The sequence below is a fragment of the Convolutriloba macropyga genome, chromosome 15 (genome assembly GCF_964194025.1).
Source record: "Convolutriloba macropyga chromosome 15, txConMacr16.3, whole genome shotgun sequence".
NCBI classification, from domain to species: Eukaryota; Metazoa; Xenacoelomorpha; order Acoela; family Convolutidae; genus Convolutriloba; species Convolutriloba macropyga.
In genome coordinates, this window is record NC_134482.1 from 40,124,176 (window position 1) to 40,138,363 (window position 14,188).

Genomic DNA, 14,188 nt, shown 5'->3' on the forward strand with positions numbered 1-14,188 from the left:
GTTTGATATCAAGACGGCTTTTCTGTACTCACCAATAGAGGAAGAAGTGTATCGGCATCAGCCACAGGAGATTGTAAAACAAAGATTAGATGGAGAGAAGTTAGTATGTCTACTGAATAAATAAAATTATGATTTGAACCAGGCAGCTAACAACTGGTATAAGGAACTGGCAAACTAGTTGTGAAACCATCCTGGTCCCAGTATCATTGCTTAGCAGTACTGAAACATGTTGGAATATCGATCAAACTATAGTCCTTCCTGAACTTAGTGAGAAATAGAAAGAATGTTTAACTTACCAGATTACAAAGACAGCAGCAAGTTAATTTTGATCACAGAATTGATATAAATGAATCGTCAAGAAATGGTGCTTAGAATCAATATTCGGTTCAAATTGGTGATTCTAGATAACTAATATTAGAATGAGAATATTTGATGTCAAATCATCCCAGAATGTATTGAATGATTATGATACCACCGGAAATGTGAACGAATTCTTAGAAAAGTGTAAATGCATACCATCAATGGTACCCACTGCGACTGATTTCTGGGAAATTTCCAAAAGCAAACCTTATTGGGTAACCCTTGTGACCTCCACTGTAAATCATGGTGCTAAGATTAGTTTTGTATCATGACTTTCGTGCACTGATAATGGGTATATATACAGCTAATTTTTGAGCCTTTTTCCATCCCCAAAATCAAATCACCATCTTGATCTAATAATCAGATCTCTCCTGTAAAACTCTAAATTCTACTGTATAAAATACCATTCTTGTTATTCTCTCATTTTGAGAAATTAATTTTTCTACTTTATTAAAAACGCTTTTTCTTCCGCTTGCAAAAACCCATAACCCAACAAAACGTTTGTATTCCAATTGTATATCATCAGCTCAAAAACTGTATCTGTATATCCTAAGAGAATCTTGGTACCTCAGTATGTGCACCATAAGTTCATCCTTACTGTACGTTTTACAGACGCGTACATCCCATGCCGCACGTAATGAAACCCCCCCCCCCCCACTATCGAACACGAATAACCCCCCCCCCCCCCCCCCCAATCGAACACGTACTTAAAAATGCGCACCCCCAACATGTCATAAGAAACACGTGTAATCCCCCAGACGGTTGTAATAAACACCTCCGATTGTCTGAAAGATTTTATTTGCAGATGCTCAAAGTGTATTTTTATATTGCTCAAAGTGTTTTAGGGGTGCAAATTGAAAAGTCTAAATAAGACATGATCTTAGAACTAGTCAGAATAAAATTACAGAATTGAAATATTATGGTTTAGTAGTGATTTTGTCTTGTGGTCAAGAACGTGGGCCAATTTTCTTATGCAAGGAGCGCTAGAAAAATTAAACTCACAAAAAATCATAAACATAATGCCACATTTTGGAATATTGTTATTTTGTTCGATTAGTTAACTTTTCTGTCGAATATAAACATCTATAAACGCAAGCTGAAAACGAATAAAACAAATATTAGAACACTTATGACAATCTGAAAGAATTAAAATCAAAACAAACAGCCTAAGAGGTTTGAAAACAACGTTCAAATGTTTGAGCTGCGCATGTTCTAGCTCACAAAAAACTTCAAAACTGAAACTAAAACACAATCAAATTACACTTTCATATTATAGTAACCTGAACGTTGTATAATATTTACACGCGCTCAATTTGTTTCTAGCCTTTGAGATAAAACAAAAATATAATAACTATAGTTATTTGTTTATAACCATATGGACAAAAGTGGGGGAGTTTTTGACCTGATTGAGAAATGCCACCCCTCCACTATCCATTATTTGTTGAGACGACCTGACAGTAATTTTGACGTGGGTCAACGGAACAGCTTTGGTCAGAATGCGCTTATGGTTGCGTCTAGCAGAAAAGGGCGAGTGGCAGAAAAGATTATCGAATATCTCATCGGTTAGTAGTCTCATTTTCGAGAGTACAATTTTGTTCACGGGGTGACGGGAGGCGGGGGGGGGGAGGTAGGGTGGAAGTGGTTTAAAAGTCGCCCCCGGGGGGCTCTGATGGGAAAGACCCCATATCTTGGTGGTTCTTCAAGAATCTAAACCCAAAACTAAATACGTGAATCACGTTTTTGTTTCGCAGTGATTATGATTATATTTATCCACTTTTCATTTCAGAATTCGGCTGCGACTACAAACAGCGAGACGCATTTGACCGAGATCTTCTCTTTTACTCCGTCGTTTTCGGACTAGATCGAGTAGCGAGTGAATTGATAATATCCGGCGATTTTGATCTCTTCCGCCGCGATAAAGAAGGCAGAACCATATTATTTCACGCCGTTTGCAACAATCGAATTTTCATAGTTCGGCTTTTGTGCTCAATGATGGCGAAAAATAGCCAATTAAGAAGTCTGCTGGAGGAAAAAGATAACTATGGAACGGCTCCTATGGATCAAGCTTTTTCATTAGGGCATGAAACCTGTCTACAACTGCTACTTAAAGCACGGAAAGGTAAATAATTTGGATCTATTCTTTTAGCCCTCACTCCCCCCCCCCCCCGGTGTTTTTATGCCCCCATTTACAATTTATGTGTTGTTATACAGCACATAACTCTGTAAAATTATCACGTGCGCTTTGGGGCGTAAAAGATATATGCGCACTAAGGCGGGTGGGGGAGGTGGGGGGGGGGGGGGGGGGCAGAATAAATATCCATTAATTTTAGGTGAAGCTCAAACTTGAGCAATTTGTAAAAATGTGCAACTCTGTTTTTTCGAAGAGTAGCGTTTCCTTTTCAAGCGTGTAGCTAAAGCAAAAAGTTGTATCAGAATTAGGATCTCTTCCGTTCCATTACGTAATGCACCCCCAATTACAGATCACATACCATTACCTAGCAAAATCATTATGTAAAAAAATAATATGACACGTGCGTCTCTGGGGTGCAAACAATATGCACCCACAAAGCGGGGGGACGCAAATGGAATTAATATAATGAGGTAGAACTAAAATTCAGACCAGATGCCAACCAATGTTTAAACGAGAGTGCGATCTAATAATATAAGGTGAGAGGGATGGATATGGTGGGGGACTTTGTGTGTGCCCTTGCATATATGAAAATAAATGCACACTAGGTTGGGGGAGCGAAGAAGAAAAGATCCAAAGTTTCTTTCTTTTGCCAACTATATCATAAACTCTTTCGCTTTCAGAACCCATTAGGATGGTCAGACTCCTACGTCAACCCTCATTTTATTTGAACAAATCCCTGACTAGGTTGAAAAACTTTTGAAACTTTTATACAGTTAGTTGATTTGTGCGAAATTTGGCACCTGAGAAAATTCGAATTTATTCTGTTCCCCCAATGTGTTTTTTACACGTTACTATGTAAAAATTAAATGCTTGCACCTGAGGTTAAAAAAGTTAGGATCTATTCTGATTTGCCCCCCCCCCCCCAGCTTAGTGAGCATAAATTTTTTATGACCCCCAGGCGCACCTGCTATTTTCTTACATAGTAATGTGCTATATAACAACCTATAATTTGTAACTGGGGATCATAAAAAACACTGAGGGCGCCGAAACAGAATAGATCCAAAAGTTATATGCTAACTAAGATGGGGGAGCTGAAACAGAATAGATCCATACCGTCAATGCTTAGTACTCTGGTGGGGTTCTAAATCTATACCCAAGGAAGTTCATTCAATGGTGCGCTGAAGTGGGATTCGAATGTGATTTATAGTTCCCATTCTTAGGCGCGATACTTTGAATTGCTATGTGTTCCCTACCCTGATGTACTATTCTGTGATAACCGGCTGGTTATGAACATAAAGTAACAAAATAAGATTATTGGTTTCCAGTCTTCGTTTTCTTGCCACTGTCAACTTTCTCACTTCTCGACATTATATAAAATTCGTACAAAACTGTTATTTCGTTCCGGAATTCGAAAATGACTGCTCTGAACTGATTTCTAAACTAACTACCATCCCCGGCATATTACGTCTGTAACTGATGCAATTCATATTTTGCGCCTTTGTAAGGGTACACTCTTTTTACTTTTGAACTTTACAGGCTAAAAAATGGGTATTTTCTGTTCGTATCCCCTAGCCTCCCCCTTCCCCCAAACGCACTTGCCATATAATTTGACTTACCATGTAATGCCACGTGCTCTGTATCTCAGCGAGAATAATATACTGTGGGCTCAAACGGAAAAGATCCAAATAAACGTTATTAGAGAAAAAATAAATTTGTTTAGATGCCGATAGAAACAAAAATTTGAAAATTTGTAGGAAACCTTTCCACCGCGATCTTTGTATAAAAATAAGTATCTTTCTTTTTGATGTGAAACTTTTCGTAAGATTCTTAATCTAATTCTTCTAATCTCTTAAGCTCAATAACGCAAAACAGTCAGGTCATTCATAGAGAATAATAAGGATTATGAAATTACTGAACTTTAACCATTAGTGTTGACATCGATAACGACATTTTGTTCAGGCTCCGTTTCAATGCTGAGAAATATAAACTCAATTCAATATAATTTTTTCTCAATTTCATTGAAGATAATATTGTACTCGTTTATAAATTTGCGCTTCATCAGGTAAGATAATTAATAGTGCTTTCTGAAAAATTAAGGTTCTTGGTTCCTGACATTTAGAGAGAAAAAAGTATCATACAAGCCTGGAATCAATTGGAAGCTTAAAATGAAACAAAAAATTCACGGGTTTCTGGCAACAATAATAGTAGCTTGAATAAGTGCCTCTAATTTCAATACAGCACCTCTTTGATCTGCAATACAGGCAAAATATTTCATCGTCTATTTAAATATAGCCCAGTCAGCACACCAAAAACAGTATCGACCTATTTTTTTCTAAATTGAGTTAAGGGAGTACTTGAAAATATATGACCGCATAAGTTTACCTGTGTTATTTTCTCACACAATATAATTCAAACCATGTGAACCAATTTCCTACTTTGCCTTTTTATTTGCTCATATATTCGGCAATTTTAATGTAACTTTTGTCGAGAGAGGAGTGAAAGACTTCTTAGCGTACTTTAGTTTGCTCTACGAAATTTTCTTAACTTGTACAGACTGTATAAACTTGTATTGGCATTAAAAAATGCAAACGGTAACTAGACAAGCATACAACTAATAACGGCAGGAAAATGTTATGATGGTTATCCCCCAGTCCAAGTATAAATAGAAGTTTTTATTATGACCACAAGGACTAAAAAAAGTACAGAGAATATAACTCAGAAAAATATTTAAAAAATTTCCGCACGCTGATTGCGAATTTTTTCTGAACACCTATTAATGTTTCTGAGTTAGGGAACATAATCAAAGCAATGGAAAGCAGATAATAATTTTGAACGCAAGGAAATCAAACTTCAACCTGAAAATCCAAACACAATAAAGTTTCCGATAAAAGCATTTCCAAGAAACTTTGTAACGAAGATACGAGTAAATGTTTTTTATGATTTGCTTAGCCATTTTTTGCGGAAGAGTTGGCTAAAGAAACGTTTCCGAAATTTTTGTAAACATTGAGTTTATCTGCAGGAGAACTTTCAAGTATCTTAAAAGTGGCAAAAATCAAAATTAACAGCAGAATTTGAACAAGCATATTTTTGCTACTCTAGCTTGCTGCCCATGAAACAAAGCACTAGAAACTTTTCGAAACAACTGATTTATTCTGTTGTGCTTTTCTGAAATTTTCTGTCATTAAAAGTTTTCATTTTTAACAAGCTGATAAACATTTCTGACATTAATTCAATTTTTCCTGGAACAATTTGTTTGTAAAAACCTGGACTTTTGCTTTGGGACAAATTAAAAGAAAATGTTTTCCTGAATTAAAATCCGGCAAAAATTAGGTTTAACATATCAGTTTTTGCTCTAAAATGAAGCAAACTTTTAATAAATGCCATTAAAAATTCTGTAAAGCTTTGTAGAGAGTCCCTTGCCAATATATCTGTAACCTGATGCTTAAAAGAGATCAGAAACAATCTCATCAAAATAAAAATTCTAATAGCTTTCGAAACATTTTTCAAAATTTGTGCAAAATTTGCAATAATCTCAATTTTCTTTTCAATCAAAATTTTAACTTCAAATTACTATTATTTCATTTGAAGTGGACTTTGGCGCATACTCTTCGAACTGACAAATGTCTTTTTTAATTGTGGCAGAATTGTTGAAAAGCTTCAACTCTGAGTATTTCAAATGCAGAAAAACAAAATGTTAACGTTTGTATTTATCCAGATTTTTTTGCATTTAGCAAACGACAATTCATCAAGAGGGCCAAAGTCATCCTCCAGAAGTTACAAGCTAGAACTGCCACAGATTACAGTGTTAAAACGACCTCTAGAAAAGTCAAAGCTCTTGAAGTCGAATTCATTTCACAGCTCAGAAACTGCACGACCTCAACTATCATCACAAGGCTTATTTTCCACTTAGAAATGTTGGGTATTTCCCATTATAGCACCCCAGCTTAGTGGTCAGATAACCTATAGCCCACCCAAACATGATAATTATACCATAATGGGGGGCTATAATTTCATGGGGGGGGGGTTATAATGGGAAATACCCGAAATGTTAACATCTAACATCGAAAGAAAGCAAAGTGTACTAAATTTCTCTAACAATTTTTTGGTGAAATTGCAGTCTCGTTTTGTGAATTGTTTGCCCCTCTCCTGATCATTACTCATTAACAAAGCTAAAAGTTCAAAGTAAACTCAATTTTCTGAGAGCATTTTCATACGCATTCCGATACCTGTTTAAAATTTAAATGAGTCGATTAAAAATCAATAGATTTCTAAACAGCCTAAGTTTTACAAAAATGACAGAAGTACTTAGAAGGAAATCCAAATAAGTTGCCAGTTATCTGTAAACAGCATTGAGTTGATTCCGGTATGAAATTGTAAAGTTCTTGAAATGAAAATGCAAAAGACTTGCATTGTACCGATTTCACGTTGACTTAATTTACTGCTGCCTATGAAAAACTGGCAAACTTATCTGGATTTTCACCGCAAGTATTTCTATCATTTTTCTTAAACTTAGGCGAATGACAATTCTATTGATATTCAGTAGATTCAAATAAAAATGGAAGACAAAAATTTGCCTGCTACTGTAAAACTAGTTTAGCGTATGAAAGTCAAGCCATCTATCATTTTACTGTGAAACTGAAAAGTGCTGTAAATAACAGCCCATCGCATATTTTTGTCATTTTTTTCATTTTGAACAATCTATGGACGTGATATTTATTTTCTCGGATCTGCGAAAAGAACTATCAAGAAATTTTACCTTGTAGGACCTGATAATCATCCTAATCGCCCCCTTACAGACTATTATAAGTCGGAAAGTTTTGTCAAAAATTTGCCAGATCCTACACAATTTCTGAAACAATTTCTGAAACACTAAGACAGCTAATCAACCCTATCTAAGTAAAAATAAGCCTTCTTAGAACCCTCGCGAAGTCAAAAGAAGCAAACTTTGTCCAGATACCCAGCAACTGCGTCTGGACAGAGACCACCCAGAGATGATGTTTATCGAAGTCTCGCCTTGCTCCTAGATTTGCAGGTAAAATTCTCAGTGTATTATTGACATCTCGCGGTAAAACTAGCCGTCTAAAAACCGGAACTGCCTTCCCTGGATCGAGTTAAAACAATTGTAATTGCCATTTTGCACTCCTTACAATAGTAGTATAAAGTAATTGTAGGAGATAATTGTACATCTTATCTGGGTTCAAACCACAATTCATGCTAGAATGCGCATCACTGTTTACACAAGCTTAGGAAGTAAAACCAGTGGGGAAAGGAAACAATTCCAGAATATCAGTGAAAATTACAAACGAGCGAAAAGCTGCTCGAAATTTTTTCAGATTGCACATTTTGACAACCTCTTAGAACCATAGCCTGCATTTCCCTAATACCCAAAAATACCAAGAATGTTGAATACTGAAAATTTGATTGACAGTTGAAACGAAATCCCGCGGTCGATTTTATTACACATCTCCCTATCTCAGTGGGTCAGAATCCACAGGTGCATTGAGCTATAATTATAAAGGATTAAATTAGACTATAATCACCATCAGACTATAATCACCATTAGACTATAATCACTCTGAAGGATAAATTTTTTTGCGGGAGCATTATAAAAAAAGCCGATAATTCAATAGCTCGTCGAAAAAAATTTTTGCTTTTGAGCCAAACAAGTACTGCCAGATGTTTTGGAACACCCCCAGGCGGTGAACATAAATTTTCTTTTTACTGAAAACAAATACGTGCACATTTTAAAATGCCGAAAGTCTGCAGTGCCAGAAGTTGCTACTTAGCCAGAAGTTGAATTTCGTTGACTTTCGTCATTTTAAAACGTGCGCGTTTTGTGTTTTAAGCATGGTTAAGTGACTCTGCAGAAGTCACTTTGAAATTCTGACTTAATACCTAAAAGTTCAAATTGAAAATTTATATGCTAAACTCAATTTTCTGAGAGCATTTTCATACGCATTCTGATACCCGTTTAAAATTTAAATGAATCGATTAAAATTCAATAGATTTCTAAAATTTATTGATTGACCCGTTTAACATTTGATTGACAGTTGAAACGAAATGCCGTGGTCAATTTTATTACACATCTCCCTATCTGGGTGGGTCAGAATCCACAGGTGCATTGAGCTATAATTATAAAGGATTAAATTAGACTATAATCACCATCAGACTATAATCACCATTAGACTATAATCACTCTGAAGGATAAATTTTTTTGCGGGAGCATTATAAAAAAAGCCAATAATTCAATAGCTCGTCGAAAAAAATTTTTGCTTTTGAGCCAAACAAGTACTGCCAGATGTTTTGGAACACCCCCAGGCGGTGAACATAAATTTTCTTTTTACTGAAAACAAATACGTGCACATTTTAAAATGCCGAAAGTCTGCAGTGCCAGAAGTTGCTACTTAGCCAGAAGTTGAATTTCGTTGACTTTCGTCTTTTTAAAACGTGCGCGTTTCGTGTTTTAAGCATGGTTAAGTGACTCTGCAGAAGTCACTTTGAAATTCTGACTTAATATCTAAAAGTTCAAATTGAAAATTTATATGCTAAACTCAATTTTCTGAGACCATTTTCATACGCATTCTGATACCCGTTTAAAATTTAAATGAATCGATAAAAAATCAATAGATTTCTAAACAGCCTAAGTTTTACAAAAATGACAGAAGTACTAAGAAGATTTTATTACACATCTCCCAATCTCGGTGGGTCAGAATCCACAGGTGCATTAAGCTATAATTATAAAGGATTAAATTAGACTATAATCACCATCAGACTATAATCACCATTAGACTATAATCACTCTGAAGGATTAAATTTTTTTGCGGGAGCATTATAAAAAAAAAACTCGATAATTCAATAGCTCGACGAAAAAAAAATTTTGCTTTTGAGCCAAACAAGTACTGCCAGATGTTTTGGAACACCCCCAGGCGGTGAACTTAATTTTTCTTTTTACTGAAAACAATCACGTGCACATTTTAAAATGCCGAAAGTCTGCAGTGCCAGAAGTTGCTACTTAGCCAGAAGTTGAATTTCGTTGACTTTCGTCTTTTTAAAACGTGCGCGTTTCGTGTTTTAAGCATGGTTAAGTGACTCTGCAGAAGTCACTTTGAAATTCTGACTTAATACCTAAAAGTTCAAATTGAAAATTTATATGCTAAACTCAATTTTCTGAGAGCATTTTCATACGCATTCTGATACCCGTTTAAAATTTAAATGAATCGATTAAAAATCAATAGATTTCTAAAATTTATTGATTGACCCGTTTAACATTTGATTGACAGTTGAAACGAAATGCCGTGGTCAATTTTATTACACATCTCCCTATCTGGGTGGGTCAGAATCCACAGGTGCATTAAGCTATAATTATAAAGGATTAAATTAGACTATAATCACCATCAGACTATAATCACCATTAGACTATAATCACTCTGAAGGATTAAATTTTTTTGCGGGAGCATTATAAAAAAAACCGATAATTCAATAGCTCGTCGAAAAAAAAATTTGCTTTTGAGCCAAACAAGTACTGCCAGATGTTTCGGAACACCCCCAGGCGGTGAATTTAATTTTTCTTTTTACTGAAAACAATCACGTGCACATTTTAAAATGCCGAAAGTCTGCAGTGCCAGAAGTTGCTACTTAGCCAGAAGTTGAATTTCGTTGACTTTCGTCATTTTAAAACGTGCGCGTTTCGTGTTTTAAGCATGGTTAAGTGACTCTGCAGAAGTCACTTTGAAATTCTGACTTAATATCTAAAAGTTCAAATTGAAAATTTATATGCTAAACTCAATTTTCTGAGAGCATTTTCATACGCATTCTGATACCCGTTTAAAATTTAAATGAATCGATAAAAAATCAATAGATTTCTAAACAGCCTAAGTTTTACAAAAATGACAGAAGTACTAAGAAGATTTTATTACACATCTCCCAATCTCGGTGGGTCAGAATCCACAGGTGCATTAAGCTATAATTATAAAGGATTAAATTAGACTATAATCACCATCAGACTATAATCACCATTAGACTATAATCACTCTGAAGGATTAAATTTTTTTGCGGGAGCATTATAAAAAAAAACCCGATAATTCAATAGCTCGTCGAAAAAAAAATTTTGCTTTTGAGCCAAACAAGTACTGCCAGATGTTTTGGAACACCCCCAGGCGGTGAACTTAATTTTTCTTTTTACTGAAAACAATCACGTGCACATTTTAAAATGCCGAAAGTCTGCAGTGCCAGAAGTTGCTACTTAGCCAGAAGTTGAATTTCGTTGACTTTCGTCTTTTTAAAACGTGCGCGTTTCGTGTTTTAAGCATGGTTAAGTGACTCTGCAGAAGTCACTTTGAAATTCTGACTTAATACCCAAAAGTTCAAATTGAAAATTTATATGCTAAACTCAATTTTCTGAGAGCATTTTCATACGCATTCTGATACCCGTTTAAAATTTAAATGAATCGATTAAAAATCAATAGATTTCTAAAATTTATTGATTGACCCGTTTAACATTTGATTGACAGTTGAAACGAAATGCCGTGGTCAATTTTATTACACATCTCCCTATCTGGGTGGGTCAGAATCCACAGGTGCATTGAGCTATAATTATAAAGGATTAAATTAGACTATAATCACCATCAGACTATAATCACCATTAGACTATAATCACTCTGAAGGATAAATTTTTTTGCGGGAGCATTATAAAAAAAGCCGATAATTCAATAGCTCGTCGAAAAAAATTTTTGCTTTTGAGCCAAACAAGTACTGCCAGATGTTTTGGAACACCCCCAGGCGGTGAACATAAATTTTCTTTTTACTGAAAACAAATACGTGCACATTTTAAAATGCCGAAAGTCTGCAGTGCCAGAAGTTGCTACTTAGCCAGAAGTTGAATTTCGTTGACTTTCGTCATTTTAAAACGTGCGCGTTTTGTGTTTTAAGCATGGTTAAGTGACTCTGCAGAAGTCACTTTGAAATTCTGACTTAATATCTCGAACCGCTTCGCGATTCTCGCTAAACGCCAGAAGTTCTCAGTGACTTCAAGCAGAGTCCCTTAACCATTACGTGTAACCCAGAATTTGCGTTTTTGAACCTGATAACCTACTGAGGGTCAAATCCGCACCATTTATCCCTTATAATACTATTTTTTTAATCTCCCTATGAAATTCATATAATACGGAATGGTTGCAGATAAGATACTCAATGCTAAGTTGGCGAACTTGAAACGTACACGAAAAGTTTACTGTTTCAAATTGATAAGTTGTTACATTTGTTCAACTACGACTGTGACTGAGTTTGCATTTGTGTAAGTTGACATTTTAGAGCGGTGTGAATAAATTGCGATTTTTTTGACAGCCTCCTTGTTTTTACGAAACTTGGATGAGTTCGTCAAATTTAGACGCAAATCTGGTAAACGTACTCTTACTAACAAAAATAACATTTCCTGTGAGATTTCAGCCTAATTTTTTCACAGGCCTACTACGGTTTACCTACATTCGTACCAACTTTCAATCCCAACACTCTCCGACCTCCAAGCCGAGGTCAACTAGATCACCCGAAGGACGAGTTAGACGCCTACGAGACAACCAGACGTCGCTTTAAAGAAGAGCAAAATAGGAAACGCAAGTTAACAAGCCACTCGGGGGATTTATCTTCTCAGCCTGCCAGCCATCTTAGCAGTCGAAGAAATAGCCGAGTTTCATTGTCCAAGTCTCAGCTAATCAGAAAGAGTTCGAGAGCTTCAGACATTTCCAAAAATTGATATGAAACTAATTTATACATATTCCTTACATAATCCTCTACGAATAGCGGCTCTATTTTAGACCCCAAATTGATGCAAGAAATGCACTTTAACTTTTGCTTTAAGTGTGAACATCTGCCATTTCTAGATTTCAGCTAACCAAAATTGTATCTTTTACTCTATACATTACTTTATGAAAAAAGTAACGAAAAAGAATTGAAAATTTTGAGCATTTGAACACTTTTTTCAGGAAAAGAATTTCATCGTGCACTTTCTGGATGCAATTTATATTTTCCCCGAAACCAATTTTCCCACAATCCAGAAGTTAAAAGTGCCGATTGTTTCCGGAAAATGTGTCAAATTTTTCCTTTTTTTGAAAAAACAATTGTGGATCTCTAGCAACGAGCCGTCAATAAAGTCCAGCTGCTGAAAAAATTAAGCGGGCGATTCGGCGGTTTGTACGCCTAAATCAAAAAAGAAATGTAATTCATACAGGTTAATTAAGAGCACGGGTTTATATTTTAACATTAAGATGAATGAAATTCAATTGAAGTTAGAGCAAATTTTCGATTTTAGGGGAGGCGAAAATTCAGCATGCTATCTGAACGGCAATGCAGAAGCCATGATACCTCAGGATTTCACGTTGATCTCACACCAGTTCTAAGACTATAACCGGCTAACGTCGTGCGAATTGCTCGGAAAGGACTGATGGGCGGTTGGCTCCGGTTGAGACACCAAGGATTTATGTCTCCAAAACAGTTTCCGCAAACTAATTAGTCTAGCAAGCCCAAAGACTCTAAGAGAAATTTATGCCTTCCAGGTGTTACCTGTTTATCTAAACGAAAATTCAAAAGGGTTCGACAAAAAATCGGTAGAGCAAAAAATCGCATAGAAAAACCACAGGAGTAGTATAACTGCTATAAACTTCCTTCGAGAGCAATTAAAAAGTGTCTGCTCTCAAACTAAAAATGAAGTAACATTTTACAGGAGAGCAACAAACTCGTCGTCATCGTTAGGATGTAAGTTCATGGCGAGAACCATAATGATAAAAAAATGTACCTCAGAACGTAGAAAATGGCTAGTGAGTGTCTTTTAGTCTAGAGTTAATGCTATAGTTAGTCCCATAAAGTTGCAATGAAAGCGAACGTTCGAAAAACCCACGACATGCATGTGAACAACGAAGTGCTTTTAGCCAAGACGTGGAGTTGCAAAAAGACGTGAAGCAACAAAGTTGCAATGAAAGCGTGCGTCTTGACATAATGAAAGCAACGGAGTGTCTTTTAGTAAAGAGTTAACGTTATAGTTAGTCCCATAAAGTTGCAATGAAAGCGAACGTTTGAAAAACCCACCACATATGAAAGCAACGAAGTGCTGACGACTGCATGTTTTAAATCTGAACTTTGACCTTTAAACGTTCCATAGCGTTGCAACTTTATGGAACTGACATGACTCAATCATGTTTACCGTCAGATAAGTTTACATATAGCTCGAGGTAAGTAAAGCTACATACAGCACAAGAAACTTTAAACTAAACGGACGAACTTCGGGCAGATTACTCCAATGAATTTTGAGCAGTAAATAGCTTTGGCTTAGTGAGGCTACCTTAATCTTAGAAGGGATGTGAAGGAGATGAAGGGATGAATTAGGGTGTTTTTGTAGGGGCATAGGGTATAAAGGGAGTCAAGCATGGAAGTGGTGCCGGGGAATCGGAGGAGCGGACGAGAGAGGTTAGGGATGAAATGGAATTGACGGGGTTGGTTGGAGTGGACGGGTGGTTTGGCGAGTCCAAATCATCCTACAAAACTGCCCTTCACACCATTAATGTATGTCTCCTTAGCATCGATTATTTCTACGCTTAGAGACTAGTAAGCTCTATGACTTTGTGGTTTCTGAGACTTCGTGGTTTTATCCAGTTATCCCGTTTTTGAGGGCGAAAAATTAAGTTAGACGAAAAATCGATCAACCGAAAA

General features: G+C 36.1%; 2 protein-coding genes across 2 annotated transcripts in view; both read left to right on the plus strand.

Moving 5' to 3' along the window:
* The window catches only part of LOC142354270 (uncharacterized), a 576,654-nt gene that overhangs the window by 380,511 nt on the left and 181,955 nt on the right, over positions 1-14,188 (plus strand). The gene's annotated exons all lie outside the window — the stretch shown is intronic.
* Positions 1,534-12,456, plus strand: LOC142353946 (uncharacterized). Its single transcript, XM_075406180.1, has 5 exons — positions 1,534-1,922; positions 2,147-2,479; positions 6,223-6,384; positions 7,408-7,523; positions 11,952-12,456. Exons 1-5 carry the CDS (start codon positions 1,736-1,738, stop codon positions 12,237-12,239), a joined length of 1,086 nt encoding a protein of 361 aa, XP_075262295.1. The 5' UTR covers positions 1,534-1,735; the 3' UTR covers positions 12,240-12,456.

Coding starts and splice junctions, on each gene's coding strand:
- LOC142353946 (XM_075406180.1), top strand. CDS start 1,736: ATGGACAAAAGTGGGGGAGTTTTTGACCTGATTGAGAAATGCCACCCC. Junction 2,480..6,222: donor GCTACTTAAAGCACGGAAAG/GTAAATAATTTG, acceptor TTTTGCATTTAG/CAAACGACAATTCATCAAGA. Junction 7,524..11,951: donor CCTTGCTCCTAGATTTGCAG/GTAAAATTCTCA, acceptor ATTTTTTCACAG/GCCTACTACGGTTTACCTAC.